This window comes from Jaculus jaculus, chromosome 5 (assembly GCF_020740685.1).
Source record: "Jaculus jaculus isolate mJacJac1 chromosome 5, mJacJac1.mat.Y.cur, whole genome shotgun sequence".
In the NCBI taxonomy this organism is placed as follows: domain Eukaryota; kingdom Metazoa; phylum Chordata; class Mammalia; order Rodentia; family Dipodidae; genus Jaculus; species Jaculus jaculus.
In genome coordinates this window covers 72665221-72681585 of record NC_059106.1, presented here as the reverse complement: position 1 = coordinate 72681585, position 16365 = coordinate 72665221, and the positions used below count along the sequence as shown (strand labels likewise).

Here is a 16365-nt window from a genome sequence, read left to right as displayed (position 1 = left end):
TGGCATGGCACATGTCTATTTAATCCCAACATTTGGGAGGCAGAGGTAGGAGGGTTGCCTTGAGTTCTAGGCCACCCTGACACTACATAGTGAATTCCAGGTCAGAAAAACAAACAGCAAAAAAAAAAAAAAAAAAAAACCACTCTGCCTTCCAGAAAAGTTTGTTCACAGGTGAGTTATTTTCTGCAGTCTGATTTATCAAGAGTAGAATTAAATATAAAGACCCAGAGCTGTAGAAAAGAGCTTTTACTCCTTGCCAGGGAAAGTGAAAGACAGATAATACAACACTGGATAGAGAGAGGTACACAAACTAATCTGTGATAAAATTACATCTTTCTCAAGTCTGCCTTAGAGAAACTAAAGGCTTTAAACAGTCAAAGGCAGTACGGTAGAGAATTTAACTTAAGGCAGGTTTTAAATTTGGAAAAGACACATAAACCTCTTATTACAGAGATTGTATCTGCCCAGTGTACAGGGGCCAGCCCTTAAAGGGTAATAGGCTCTAAAAGCCTTTATCACCACATGCCATAACCAGATAAAAATGCCTGGTGCTTTTCAGGTTTTGTTTTGGCTAAGTAGATCATTCTGACCCCCAAAAAATCATTTAGGTCTCAGGGAAAATCTGAATAATCATAAGCCATTAAGTTCAAATCTAGTTCTAGCATGTAGTGAAGATTATTTTCAGTCAAGCATGGTGGTGCACACCTGTAACCCATAGCCACATAGTAAGTTGGAGGCCAGCCTGGGCTACATAAGACCCTGTCTCAAAAATAACAGATACATATACACACAAAACTTTAAAGTATGTGAGTGCATAGCTTTTAAGAAAAAGTAAACCTTGCAAGAGGATTCATTTAAAATCTTAACACCCATGGCACAAAATAATTTTAAGTTGTAAGCCAATATAAAAATCGGGCCAGGCATGGTAGTATATACCTTTAATCCCAGCACTTGGGAGGCAGAGGTAGGAGGATCGCTGAGTTCAAGGCTGGCCTGAGACTACATAATGAATTCCAGGTCAGCCTGGGCTAGAGCAAAACCCTCCCTTGAAGAAAACCAAAAAAAGATTGGCTGCCTCTTTAACCCCAACTTTGTTCGTTCCTCAAAATGAATGTCACTGATTTGAATCAACACAAGGCAAATTACATTCTTCACAATACTGCAAGGTGTGTCCATACATACATCCTTTACTCCGTGTGCATGTGGGTGCTGCTGCTGCTGCTGAAAAACCAGAGGCTCGTTTTTCCATTTGTCAGTACATTGAGATCCAGCATCCTATAAAAGAGTCCAAATCAAAGTTCTCCCAGCCAGCCTTAAAATCTTTTTTAGGCAGTCAGCCAATATTTGCAGTTTTCTCAGAATGAACAGTGACTGACTGCTGGGGAGAACTGCCTCTAGGGTACTTAGTGATCCTTGGCTAAGAAGCATTTTGAGTCTGGGTTACAGATCCCGCCGTACATTTCTAAGCAGTCCCTGTAAGATTGAAAGAAGAAAAAGTTCAGCTTGTATTTTCTGCAACTTGAAATAGGAAATTTGTAACAACTTGCAAGATTTTGTTAGTATAAACTGGGCTGGGGTTTGGTTTCCAAAGGACTTGGGATGACATTTGCAATATTTTAACAATGATTGGACCAGGTGTGGTGGCACACAACCTTTAATCCCAGCAGAGGTGAGTTTGAAGCCACCCTGAGATTACATAGTAAATTCCAGGTTAGCCTGGGCTAGAGTAAGACCTTACATCAAAAAAAAGGGGGGGGGTTATCAATTAAGGCAATTGCCTACAAAGTCAAAGGACCCAGGTTCAGTTCCCCAGCACCCACATAAACCAGATGCACAAGAAGACACATGCATCTGGAGTTTGCAACAGCTGAAGGCCCTATTGAGCCCACTCTCTTATCTGCCTCTTTCTCTCTCAAAACTAAATTTAAAAAGAACTGAAGGGAAGCTTAGTAGTTAAGGTGCTTGCTGCAAAGCCAAAGGACCCTGGTTCAATTCCCCAGGACCCATGTAAACCAGCTGCACAAGGTGGCGCATGCATCTGAAGTTTGTAGTAGCTGGAGGCCCTGGTGTACTCATTCTGTTTCTCTGCCTCTTTTTCTCAAATAAAAACAAGTTTTTAAAAAAAATGGTAACCTGTGGTACCAACATGAGGGGGTAAATTTTTTCTAAGCCAATATGGTGGCACATTTCTGTAATCCTACCACTCAGGGAAGAATATCACAAGTTTAAGACCAGACTAGAATACAGCCTCGTGTAAGCCCAGTCTGGCCTTTACCTCAACTGGCTATGTTGCCACATCACCTTGAACTTTGGGTCCCACTGCCTCCTCTTGAATACTAGGATACAGGTGTGCACCAACACATCCACTTTATGTATTACTGAGAATTGAGTCAGGGCTGCTTTGGAGCTGTAAAGATGGCTAGTGGTTAAAGGCACTTGCTTGCAAAGGCTGCTTGCTCCTGTTCAATTCCCAAGCCAACCATGTAAGCCAGAGCAGAGTGGTACAAGCATCTGGTGTTCATTTTCAGCAGCAAGAGGCTGTGGTATTACCATACACACACATGCAACACAAATAAGTAAATAAAAGTATAAAACCACAATAGTTTTTTTTTTTTGTTTTTTTTTTCCTCCCCAAGTTAGGGTGTCTCTCGGCTGATTTGGAAGTTGCTATCTAATCTCAAATTGGCCTCGGAACTTCCTACCTCCCCCTTCCGAGTGCTGAGACCACCACATGCGGCTCTTTTTTGTTTGTTTTTGGTTTTTGAGGTAGGGTCTCACTCTAGCCCAGGCTGACCTGGAATTCACTATGGAGTCTCAGGGTGGCCTCGAACTCACGGTAATCCTCCTACCTCTGCCTCCTGAGTGCTGGGATTAAAGGTGTGCACCACCACACCCAGCAATTTTTTCTTTTAAGAAAATGGACAAGTATGTAAGTTATTTCAAAAACATCCTCAGCACCAGGAATGGTGGTGCACACCTTTAACCCCAACATTTGGGAGATAGAGGTAGGAGGATTGCCGTGAGTTCAAGGCTAGCCTAGAGCTACAGAGTAAGACCCTGCCTCAAAAAAAAAAAAAAAAAATCAGGTTGGTTTTTGTTTTGTGGGTGGTACTAGGGATTGAAAGCAGGGCCTCATATATACCAGACAAGTGTTCTTCCACTAACTGAGCTGAGCTGTATCAACAGCCTTCTTTTTTTTTTTTTAATGACATATAGTTTAGCTCTTTTATTGGCCTGCTTTGTCAGTTTCATACTGCTTTCTGGATTATATACTAAAGAAAATAGATGGCAGTTGAGGGTCTAGTTCTGAGAAAGGCTAGACTACATGTTTTTTGTTTTGTTGTTGTTGTTGTTGTTGGAAACTATTCTTGGTGGGAGTTAGGGAGATGACTCAGTGGTTAAAGGCACTGCTTGCAAGAACCCACATAAAGCCAGATGAACGAAGTGGCCCACATCTGGGATTACATTGGCAGGAGGTCCTGGTGTGTGCATTCTCATTCTTTCCTTACAGATTATTACTATTTTTTTTCTTTTTTTTCAAGGTAGGGTCTCCCTCTAGCCCAGGCTGACATGGAATTTATTATGTAGTCTCAGGGTGGCCTCGCACTCTCAGCAATCCTCTTACCTCTGCCTCCCAAGTGCTAGGATTAAAGGCATGCACCCTTCCAAGGCTCAGGGTCCATTGTGGAAGAGGTGGAAGAATGTAAGAGCCAAAGGAAGGGTAGGACTCCTTAAATGTGCTCCTCAAGACACAAAATGGCCTGGATATCCGTGACCTCAGTGCCTGGCACTGCCTACATAAGACCACATAATAGGAGGAAAAGATCATGATATCAAAATAAAAGACTGAGAGGGGGAGGGATATGATGGAGAATGGAGTTTCAAAAAAAAAAAGTGGGGGGAGGGAGGGTATTACCATGGGATATTGTTTACAATCATGGAAGTTGTCAATAAAAAATTAATTTTAAAAAGCCAGGAGTGGTGGCACACACCTTTAATCCTAGCTCAGGAGGCAGAGGTAGGAGGATTGCCGTGAGTTTGAGGCCACCCTGAGACTACGTAGTGAATTCCAGGTCAGCCCGGGCTAGAGTGAGACCCTACCTTGTAAAACAACAAAAACAATTTATTTTTTAAAAAAGGGTGTGCGCCTCTACCACCTGGCTTAAAATTCTTTTTCTTAAAAATACTTATTTGAGAGAAAGAATGGGTATAGCAGGGCTTTCAGCCACTGCAAATGAACTCCAGATTCATGCACCACTATGTGTATCTAGCTTACGTGCGTTCTGGGGTATTGAACCTAGTTCCTTAGGCTTCAAGGGTGAGTAATATTACTATTTTTTTGTTGTTGTTGTTTGTTAGTTTGTTTTTCAAGGTATGATCTCAATCTAGCCCAGGCTGACCTGGAATTCACTATGTAGTTTCAGGGTGGCTTTGAACTCAGTGATCTTCCTACCTCTTCCTCCCAAATGCTGAGATTAAAGGCATGAGTCAACATGCCCAGCCTCCTTTAAATCTTGATGGTTGAGTCCTGCTAAAAATAAAAATAAAAACCATTCCAAGTGAACTCTGCTTTTGGAAGAATGAGCTGTCCCTAAATAATCTGTCCTCAGACAATTTAAGTGCATTGCTGGGTACAGTGGTATAGAAGGATTGCTACAAATTCAAGGCCAGCCTAGACTACAAAGGTAGGATTCAACTAAAATTTTTTTAAAAAAGTATTGAGAGCTGGAGAGAAGGCATAATGGTTAAGGTGCTTGCCTGAGAAGCCTAAGGACCCAAGTTTTATTCTCCAGATCCCACATAAGCCAGATATACAAGGTGGTACATATATCTGGAGTTCATTTTCAGTGGCTAGAGGCCCTGCGTGCCTATTCTCTCTCTCTCCCACTATCTCTCTGTCTCTAAAAAATAAATAAATCTTTAAAAAAAATGTATTGGGGCCGGGCGTGGTGTCACTTGCCTTTAATCCCAGCACTTGGGAGGCAGAGTAGGAGGATTGCCGTGAGTTCAAGGTTACCTGAGACTACATAGTCAATTCCAGGTCACCTTGAGCTACAGTGAGACCCTACCTTGAAAAACCAAAAAGAAAAAAAAATGTACTGGACTGAAGAAACGGCTTAGTGATAAAGGTTCTTTCCTGCAAAGCGAAATGACCTAGATTCAATTCCTCAGGATCCCATGTAAGCCATATGCACAAGGTAGTGCATGCGTCTGGAGTTCATTTGCAGCAACTAAAGTCCCTGGCGTGCCTATTCTCTCTTTCTTTCTCTCTCTCTTTCATAAAGAAAAGTTAGGGGCTGGAGAGATGGATTAGCAGTTAAGATGCATGCAAAGCCAGAGGACTCAGATTCAATTACCCAGGACCCACATAAACCAGATGCACGAGGTAGCACATGTGTCTGGAGTTTGTTTGCAGTGGCTGGAAGCCCTGGTGTGTTCATTCTCTCTCTCTCATAAATAAAATATTTAGAAAAAATTTTTTTAAATGTTCCAGGCATGGTGACACACACCTTTAATCTCAGCACTCGGGAGGCAGAGGTAGGAGGATCACCATGAGTTCTAGGCTACCCTGAGACTACATAGTTAATTCCAGGTCAGCCTGGACCACAGTGAGACCCTACGTCAAAAAACTAACAAAAAAATTTTTTTGAAAGTATTAATCAGGGCTGGAGGGATGGCTTAGTGGTTAAGGTGCCTGCAAAGGCAAAGGGCCCAAGTTCGATTCCACAGGACCTACATAAGCCAGATACACAAGATGACACATCTGTATGTTCATTTGCAGTGGCTGGAGGCCCTTTGCGCCCATTCTCTATCTCCACCTGTCTCTGTCAAATAAATAAATAAAAATTTAAAAAAGACTGCTGGGCTGGAGGAATGGCCTAATGGTTAAGGCGTTTGCCTGCAGGACCCACATTAGCGAGATTCACAAGGAGCACATGCATCTGGAGACTACAGGTCCTGGTGAGCCCATTCTCTTTCTGTCTCTCTCTCTCTCTGCTTGCAAATAAATAAATAAAAATGAAAAATTATTTAAAATTAATAAATAACAAATAAAAAGGTGCTAAAAAGTAGATAAATAAATATCTGTCTTTTTTTAAACTATTAACTAAGGACTGGGCATGGTGGCACTCGCCTTTAATCCCAGCACTTGGGAGGCAGAGGTAGGAGGCTCACCATGAGTTCGAGACCGCCCTGAGACTACATAGTGAATTCCATGTCAGCCTGGGCTAAAGCAAAACCTACCTTGAAAAACTAAAAAAGAAAAAAGTACTAATTAGCCAAATGTAGAGGCACATGGCTGTAATCTTAGCTATTTAGGATCAACAAGAGGATCCCAGGTTTAAAACCAGCCTCGGTAACATAGAACCTCAAAATGGGGGAGGGGGGCGTTAATTAGTAAATTAGAATTGTTAGGAAAGCAGCAGTGATGAGTGAGCTGACACCACTTGTCTACCCACAAAGATCACCTTGGGATTGTGTCTCGACTCCACCTGCCTGAGAAGCAGGAACATCAGCCTGTTCCAGGCTCTCGGGTAGCACAGCCCTTTAAAAAGAGAGAGCTGTTTTCCATCTGTTCTCAGATGGACACGACTTGAAAATTATTTCCCCAAGTCTTGTTTTCTCCTGTGCCCTCCCCACCATCCTCTCCGCCAGAGATTTGCCAAGCAGATCAAACTGACTTATAAGTTGAGAGTTCCTCAGCGAGACTGGTCCTCAGCTGCTCCATCTCCTTGTTCTTCTGTTGCTGGAGTTGCACCCCACTTCTCAACTGCCTCTGTCGCTCTTCCATCTCCTCCAGCTGCTCCTGCATGGGATGGTCAAGAACATTTCTAGTGAGCCGAACAAGAAGACGCTGACTTGGCCACTATATAAAGAGAATCTGCCGCGCATGGCGGTACATGCCTTCAATACCAGCACTCAGGAGGCTGAGGTAGAAAAATCACTGTAAATTCAAGGCCAACCTGAGACTACATAGTGAATTCCAAGTCAGCCTAGGTTAGAGGTACGACCTACCTCAAGAAAACAAAAGAGGCTGGGCATGGTGGCACACACCTTTAATCCCAGCACTTGGAAGTCAGAGGTAAGAGAATCTCGGTGAGTTCAAGGCCACGCTGAGACAACACAGTGAAGTCCAAGTAAGCCTGGGCTAGAGTAAAACCCAATCTTGAAAAACTAAAAAAAAAAAACAAAAAAACAGAATAGCTCAGTGTGGTGGTGCATGCCTTTAATCCCAGCACTTGGGAGAGGTAGACTGAGACCCTGCCTTGTAAAACCAAAAATAGAAATAAAAAGGGCTGGAAAGATGACTTATTAGTTAAGGAGCTTGCCTAAGGACCCATATTCAACTATCCAGATCCCACATAAACCAGATGCACAAGATGAAACAAATGTGCAAGGTCGCACATGTACACAAGGTGGTGCATGTGTCTGGAATTCGATTGCAGTGGCTGGATGTCCTGGCACACCAATTTCTCTCGTGTGCACACTCTTGCTCTCTCATAAAAATATAATAATAAAATAAAATAAAGAATATCCTTGACCTGGGCATGGTGGCACACACCTTTAATCCCAGAATTTGGGAGGCAGATATAAGAGGATCACTGTGAATTCAAAGCCAGCCTGGACTAGAGTAAGATTCTGCCTCAAAAAAATAAACAAATACATAAATAAATTAGCCGGGCATGGTGGCGTACTCCTTTGATCCCAGCACTTGGGAGGCAGAGGTAGGAGGATCACCTTGAGTTTAAGGCCACCCTGAGACTACACAGTAAATTCCAGATCAGCCTGGACTAGAATGAAACTCTACCTCGAAAAATCAAAAAAAAAGGGAGAGCTGGAGGAATGGCTTAGCAGTTAAGGCATTTGCCTGCAAAGCCAAAGGACCCAGGTCTGATTCTCTAGGACCCACGCTAGCCAGATGCACAAGGGGGGGCACGTGTCTGGAGTTCGTTTGCAGTGGCTGGAGGCCCTGGTGAGTCCATTCTATCTCTTTCTCTCTTCCTCTTTCTCCACCAATAAAGAAATTTTAAAAATTAAAAAATAAAAACCAAAATAATAATAATAATAAATTAAATTTTAAAAAGAAAGAAAGTGACCTGAAAGGAGCTTGCCTGCAAAGCCTGCTGTTACCTACCACTTGCTTATTTCCTTTTTTTAATTCGCCAGCTATATATCTGATAGAAGATTAATAGCTAGGATATACAAAGAACTCAAAGAGTTAAATAATAAGGAATCAAACAAGCCAATCAAAAAATGGGCCATGGAGCTAAATAGAGCATTCTCAAAGGAAGAAATACGAATGGCATATAAGCATCTAAAAAAATGTTCTATGTCACTAGCCATCAGGGAAATGCAGATTAAAACTACATTGAGGGCTGGAGAGATGGCTTAGCATTTAAGTGCTTGCCTGTGAAGCCTAAGGACCCTGGTTCGAGGCTCTGTTCCCCAGGTCCCACGTTAGCCAGATGCACAAGGGGGCGCACGCGTCTGGAGTTCGTTTGCAGAGGCTGGAAGCCCTGGTGCGCCCATTCTCTCTCTCCCTCTACCTGTCTTTCTCTCTGTGTCTGTCTCTCTCAAATAAATAAATTAAAAAATTAAAAAAAAAAAAACTACATTGAGATACCATCTCACTCCTGTCAGATTGGCCACCATCATGAAAACAAATGATCATAAATGTTGGTGGGGATGTGGAAAAAGAGGAACCCTTCTACACTGCTGGTAGGAATTCAATCTGGTCCAGCCATTGTGGAAATCAGTGTGGAGGTTCCTAAAACAGCTAAACATTGATCTACCATATGACCCAGCTATAGCACTCCTAGGCATATATCCAAAGGACTCATCTCATTTCCTTAGAAGTACGTGCTCAACCATGTTTATTGCTGCTCAATTTATAATAGCTGGGAAATGGAACCAGCCTAAATGTCCCTCAACTGATGAGTGGATAATGAAGATGTGGCACATTTATACAATGGAGTTCTACTCAGCAGTAAAGAAAAATGAAGTTATGAAATTTGCAGAAAAATGGATGGACCTGGAAAGGATTATACTAAGTGAGGTAACCCAGGCCCAGAAAGCCAAGCGCCACATGTTCTCCCTCATATGTGGATACTAGCTACAGATGACTGGGCTTCTGCGTGAGAATGAAAATACTTAGTAGCAGATGCCGGGCATGGTGGTGCACGCCTTTAATCCCAGCACTCGGGAGGCAGAGGTAGGAGGATCTCTGAGAGTTCGAGGCCACCCTGAGACTACATAGTGAATTCCAGGTCAGCCTGAGCCAGAGTGAGACCCTACCTCGAAAAACCAAAAAAAAAAAAAAAAAAAAAGAAAGAAAGAAAATACTTAGTAGCAGAGACCAATAAGTTAAAAAGGAGACATAAAGGGAAGAGAAAGGAAGGGAGGAGGGTACTTAATAGGTTGATATTGTATATATGTAAGTACAATGATTGTGATGGGGAGGTAATATAATGGAGAATGGAATTTCAAAGGGGAATGTGGGGGGGGGGGAAGGGAGGGAATTACCATGGGATTTTTTTTTTATAATCATGGAAAATGCTAATAAAAATTTAAAAAAAAATTTTTTTATTTATCTATTTGAGAGAGACAGACACAGAGAGAAAGGCAGAGAGAGACAGAATGGGCACACAGGGGCCTCCAGCCACTGCGAATGAACTCCAGATGCGTGCGCCCCCTTGTGCATCTGGCTAACGTAGGTCCTGGGGAACTGAGCCTCAAACTGGGGTCCTTAGGCTTCACAGGCAAGCGCTTAACCGCTAAGCCATCTCTCCAGCCCTTATTTCCTTTTTAATTTGTTTCCAAGGCAGGATCTCACCATAGCCCAGGCTGCCCTCAAACTCACAATGATCCTCCTACTTCTGCCTCCCCAGGGCTAGGACTGAAGGTGTGCACCACCACAAGGGGCTCCACTCGCTGACTTCCTAATAGAATTTCCCCACCCCCATGCCAGGATAGTCTTGCTGTAGCCTAGCCTGACCCAGAATTCACCATGTAGTCTCAAGGTGGCTGCAAACTCACAGCAATCCTCCTACCTCTGCCTCCCGAGTGCTGGGATTAAAGGGATGCACCACCACACCTGGCTAGAATCTTGAAAAAAAAAAAAAAATCTTGTTTGGAAGATGGCTCAGTAGTTAAAGGCTTGCTACCCTATAGCCTGGGTTCAACTCCCCAATATGCATATAAAGCCAGACAAAAAAAGTGGCACCAGGGTCCTGGAGAGATGTCTTAGCAGTTAAAGTACTTGCCTGTAAAGCCAAAGAAGCCAGGTTTGATTCTCTAGTTCCCGCATGCCTTAACCACTAAGCCATCTCTCCAGCCTGAAATTTTTCTTATAAAAATATGTAAGTAGATGAACAGATTATTGGAGGCGGAATGGCCTATGTGGGGTCAGGGGAAGGGACTGAGTAAAAAAAGGGTGCAAGTAGGGTTAATCAAAATTTAAGATGTTACTGGGCATGGTGGCACACGCCTATTTTAATCCCAGCACATGGGAGGCACAGGGAGGAGGGTCTCCATGAGTTCGAGGCCAGCCTGGGACTACAGAGTGAGTTCCAGGTTAGCATGGGCTAGAGTGAGACCCTACCTCAAAAAAAAAAAAAAAAAGAAGAAGAAGAAGAAGAAGAAGGAGAAGGAGAAGGAGAAGGAGAAGGAGAAGGAGAAGGAGAAGGAGAAGGAGAAGGAGAAGGAGAAGGAGAAGGAGAAGGAGAAGGAGAAGGAGAAGGAGAAGGAGGAGAAGAAGAAGAAGAAGAAGAAGAAGAAGAAGAAGAAGAAGAAGAAGAAGAAGAAGAAGAAGAAGAAGAAGAAGAAGAAGAAGAAGAAGAAGGAGAAGAAGAAGAAGAAGAAGAAGGAGGAGCTGGGTGTAGTGGCACATGCCTTTAATCCCAGCATTTGGGAGGCAATGGTAAGCCAAAGGACCCCAGTTTGATTCTCTAGGACCCACGTAAGCCAGATACACAAGGGGACACATGCATCTGTAGTTCGTTTGCAGTGGCTGGAGGCCCTAGTGTGCCCATTCTCTCTATCTCTCTTTCTTTCTCTCTTTCTCTCTCTGCCTCTTTCTCTCTATCAAATAAATAAATAAATAATATATATTTTTTTAAAGTTATCATAGTGAGCTGGGCATGGTGCCACATGCCTTTAATCCTAGCACTTGGGAGACAGAGGTAGGAGGATTACCATGAGTTCAAGGCCACCTTGAGAATACAAAGTGAATTCCAGGTCAGCCTATGCTAGAGTAAGACCCTACCTCGAAAAACAAAAAAAGTCATCATGGTGCTGAGAAGTGACAAGAGGAGTGTTCGGCACTGAAACACCTCTATCACACCCTCCAAGGCTTAAGGTCTATTGGGGGAAAGGTGGTGGAAAAAATGTAACAGCTAAAGGAAGGGTAGGACTACCTACAATACAATCTTTCAGACAGAAAATGGACTGGATATCCTTGACCTCACAGTGCCTGAAACTACCTATGACCTTCATAAGAAGAGGAAAAAATGACATCATAATAGAAGAGAGACTAATTGTGTGCTGGAGAGATGTTTTTGTGGCTTAGGCACTTGTCTGCAAAGCCAAAGACCCCAGGTTTGATTCCTCAGTACCCACATAAAGACAGATGGCCAAAGTGGTGCACATGTCTGGAGTTCCTCTGCAGCAACTAGAAGCCCTGGCACCTCCATTCTCTGTCTCTCTTTCTCTCTCTCTCTCTGTCAAATAAATAAATACTTTTTTGAAAAAGACTAATTGGGAGCTGGAGAGATGGCTTAGCGATTAAGGAACATGCCTGCAAGGCCGAAGGACCCAGGTTTGATTCTCCAGGTCCCACATAAGCCAGATGCACTGATGCATGCATCTGGAGTTTGTTTCCAGTGGCTAGAGGCCTTGGTGTGCCCATTCTCTCTCATAAATAAATAAATCATTTTATTAAAATGCCCAGTGTGGGCTGGAGAGATGGCTTAGCAGTTAAGCGCTTGCCTGTGAAGCCTAAGAACCCCGGTTTGAGGCTCGGTTCCCCAGGACCCACATTAGCCAGATGCACAAGAAGGTGCCCGCATCTGGAGTTTGTTTGCAGTGGCTGGAGGCTTTGGCGTGCCCATTCTCTCTCTCCCCCTATCTGCCTCTTTCTCTCTGTGTCTGTTGCTCTCAAATAAATTTTTAAAAAAATGCCCAAGTGAAAAGCTGGGTGTGGTGCACACACCTTTAACCCCAGCACTCAGGAGGCAGAGGTAGGAGGATCGCCATAAGTTCAAGGCCACCCTGGGACTACAGAGTTAATTCCAGGTCAGCCTGGATCAGAGTGAGACCCTACCTCAAAAAACAAAACAAAACAAAACAAAAAAGCCCAAGTGTGCAATAGTGGCACGTCTGTCATGGTGGAAACCAACTGCCCTCTAATTGGGCTGGAGGTCTGCTCCATGGGAGGGAATACATCCCTGATAATAAAAACTTAAAAAAACAGGTAGTCAAGAGCCCTAGGGGTATAATGTCTGCTGCTGTCTGGAGAAATGTATATACTATGCTTATCAAACTACCCAATAGCACTTCTCTTAATGTTCATATTATATTAATACTACTCTCACTTTTGGTAGAGAATCTTCTCTTTTCATATGGCAGTGACCTTGGGATGACTCAGAAGGCCTCATGGTGCTGGAAAGAAGGGACCAGAGTGCTCAGTACTGCAACATCTCTATCACACCTTCCAAGGCTCAGGGTCTAATGGTGGTGGAAAGAATGTAAGAGCCAAAGGAAGGGTAGGACTCCTTACAACGTGCTCCCCTGCAGACACAAAATGGCTTGGATATCTACGACCTCACAGTGCCTGACACTACCTACACAAGACCATCATAATAGGAAGAAAAGATCATGAGACTGATTGAGAGGGGGAGGGGATATGATGAAGAATGGAGTTTCAAAGGGGAAAGTGGGGAGGGAGGGCATTACCTTGGGATTTTTTTGTTTTGTTTTGTTTTGTTTTTGTTTTTGTTTTTGTTTTTCAAGGTAGAGTATCACTCTGGGCCAGGCTGATGACCTGGAATTCACTATGTAGTCTCAGGGTGGCCTTGAACTCAAGGTGATCCTCCTACCTCTGCCTCCCAAGTGCTGGGATTAAAGGCGTGCACCACCGTGCCCGGCTATCTTGGGATTTTTTTTTTTATAATCATGGAAGTTGCTAATAAAAAATTCGGGAAAAAAAAGGATGATATATGTAGCTGAGCATGGTGACCCTAAACTTGTACTCCTAGCACTTGGGAGGCTGAGGCAAGAGTATCGCCCTGAGCTTGCAGACAGCCTAAGCTACATAGTGGGTTTGAAACTAGTCTGGGTTATTGAGACCTTGATTCAAAAAAGGGACGAGGAGACGGCTCAGCAGTTAAAAGTGCTTGTCTACAAGACTTCCAACTTGAGTTTGATCTTCCTTAGTACTCATGCAAAGCCAGACACAAAACAGTCCACACACACGTAACTCCAATGCCCTATGGCAACGGAAAGCAGAGCCATGGGAGTCAGGAAGCTTGAAAGAAGTAGCAGCAAGAGGGACTCTGTCTGAAGAGGGTGGAAGGAGAAGAGAAATACCAGAGGGGTTCTCTGACCTCCATATGCATGCCAAGGTACGGGCGTGCCCATACACATACATATACAACATACAAATATACTAACAACATACACAAATGAGTAAAAAAAAAAAAAAAAGTTTATCAGGGGCTGGAGAGATGGCTTAGCGATTAAGGAGTTTGCCTGAAAAGCCAAAGGACCCAGGTTTGATTCTCCAGGACCCAACGTAAGCCAGATGCACAAGGGGGTGCACACATCTGGAGTTTGTTTGCAGTGGCTGGAGGCCCTGGCACACCCATTCTCTCTCTTTCTGCCTCTTTTTTTTTTCCTCTCTCTCTCAAATAAATAACTATAATTAAGTATTTTTTTAAAAAGCCCAAGTCTATTAGATCACAAAGCCTATGTCCCTAGCCAGTTCCTGGATAGATGAGCTTCATGTTATGGTTCTGCGGCCTATAGGTCTTCTGGGGCAGAAAGCCTGGTCCCTGGGGGACTCAGATCCGGTAGAGAGCCCAGGAGTAGGAGGCACTCTCTCTCTCTCCCTCACTGTTTTGTTTTGTTTTGTTTTTTTAAATAATAATAGGGCTGGAAAGATGGCTTAGTGGTTAAGACATTTGTCTGCAATGCCAAAGGAATGAGGTTAGATTCCCCAGGACCCACATAAAGCCAGATGTACAAGGTAGTGCATGCATCTTGAGTTTGTTTACAGTAGCTGAAGGCCCTGGCATGCCCATTCTCTCTCTCTCTACCAGCTTCTTTCTATCAAATAAATAATAATTAAAAAAAAAAGTTAGGCATGATCATGCATGGCTGTAACCCCAGTGCTGAAGGGGCAGAAACAAGAGTTTTCACTGGGGCTTACTGTTCAGCCAGTCTAACTAAGGAATAGCTGTAGGTTCAGAGAGGCTATGTCTCAGAGTCTAGGAACCAAGAATATGATAGTCCATTTTCTTTCTTTCTTTTCATTTCTTTTCTTTTTTTTTTTTTTTTTTTTTTTTTGAGGTAGGGTCTCACTTTAGCCCAGGCTAATTTGGAATTCACTCTGTAGTCCCAAACTGGCCTCAAATTTACTGCGATCCTACTACCTCTGCCTTCCCCGATCTGGTACTAAAGGTGTGCACCAGAAGAATGCCCGGCTTTTTATTATTATTATTTTTGGTTTTGGTTTTGTTTTTCATGGTAGTGATTTGCTGTAGCCCAGGCTGACCTGGAATTCACTATGTAGTCTCAAGTTGGCCTTGAACTCAAGGCGATCCTCCTACCCCTGCCTCCCCAAGTGCTGGCATCAAGAACATGCATCACCACACCTGGCTTTTTTTTTTTTTTAATTTTTTATATATTTGTAAGTAGAGGAGAGAGATAGATAGATAGACAGGGCAAGAGAAAATGGGTGATCCAGGACCTCTTGACACACAAATGAACTCTAGATGCATGTGCCACTTTGTGCATCTGGCTTTACATGGGTACTAGGGAATTGAACCACAGGCCAACAGGCTTGGCAGGCAAGAACCTTTAATTGTTGAGCCATCTCTCCAGCCCCAGCCCTCTTAATTTTATTTGTTTATTTACATGTGTGTTATGTTGGTGAGGGTTGGTGTGGGGTGGAAGGAGCATAGCAGGGTCTCTCGTTCCTGCAAAGGAATACCTGTCTTCTCTTCTTTTTCTGGTTTTATGAGGTAGGGTCTCACTCTAGCTTAGGCTGACCTGGAATTCACTATGTAGTCTCAGGGTGGCCTCAAAGTCACGGCGATCCTCCTACATCTGCCTCCCAGATGCTGGCATTAAAGGCATGTGCCACCACGCCTGGCTTTGTGTAGGGGCATGTTTCAAGGTAAAGTTTTGCTCTAGCCTACAATGACCTGGAATTCACTATGTAGTCTCAGGCTGGCCTCTAACTCACAGCAATCCACCTACCTTGGCCTCCCAAGAGCTGGAATTAAAAGTGTGCACCACCATGCCCAGCTTGGAATGTCTGTCTTTGTGTGAGTGGCTGGGGAATTGAATCTAGACCAGCAGGCTTTTGCAAGTAAATGCCTTTAATGACTGAGACATCTCCTCAGCCCCAGGTGTGTGTGTGTGTGTGTTGCATGTGTGTGTGTATATTGTACACGTGGAAGTTTAAAGGCACTTGAGTACAAAGCCTAGCAGCCCAGGTTCAATTCCCCAGTTCCCATATATAGCCAGATGTACAACATGGTGCATACATCTGGAGTTATAAATATGTGGAGTTGTACAGACGCAAGAGGCCCTGGTGCACCCATTCCCAGCCACCTTCTCTGCTTTCAAACAAATAAATGTAACCAGTTTATTAACGAATAAATAAGAATATTAAAAGAACAATAACAGCCAGGCATGGTGGCACATACTTTTTTTTCTTCAACATTTCAACAAGCTAGAACTATTTACTGTAAGCATATAGTGAAATTCTGGGAAACATACTACTATACTTTGAGAAAACACTAATGGTAAGCATGTGTTAAAGGCAGCTTATAAATGAAACATTACATATCATATGATTATGCATACAACTTATCAAAAAGGCTGCTCTTTTTCCAAGAATAGCATCACACTAAACACTATATAATTAAGACTGAAAGCTTGTGTACACAAGTTCTCTCTGCCTCCAAAGTAGCACATGCCTCTTAGACATTCTCTTGTTATCATATACCCATTGTGGTCTCACAAATTTTTGTTTGAGCAGGCTAATATAATCACTTGACTACTAAACAAATTTAACCAGTTTCAGGGAACAAGTTTCATAATCAGTAAAGGAACATTAACATTAACTTCCCCTAACAGAAG

General features: G+C 43.2%; 1 protein-coding gene across 2 annotated transcripts in view; it reads right to left on the bottom strand.

Annotated features, from left to right (window-relative positions):
• Positions 1–231: 231 nt before the first annotated feature.
• Sync (syncoilin, intermediate filament protein) overlaps positions 232–16365 on the bottom strand; it is a 29592-nt gene continuing 13458 nt past the window's right edge. The window contains exons 3-5 of one of the 2 annotated variants that reach the window (XM_045148627.1): positions 6681–6805; positions 6468–6544; positions 232–1473 (exon numbers count right to left, since the gene is read on the bottom strand). In XM_045148627.1, the coding sequence (XP_045004562.1) occupies positions 1463–1473; positions 6468–6544; positions 6681–6805 (213 nt within the window). In that variant the 3' untranslated portion in view covers positions 232–1462. The remainder of the gene's footprint in view (positions 1474–6467; positions 6545–6680; positions 6806–16365) is intronic. The other variant, XM_004665262.2, reaches the window with a different exon arrangement.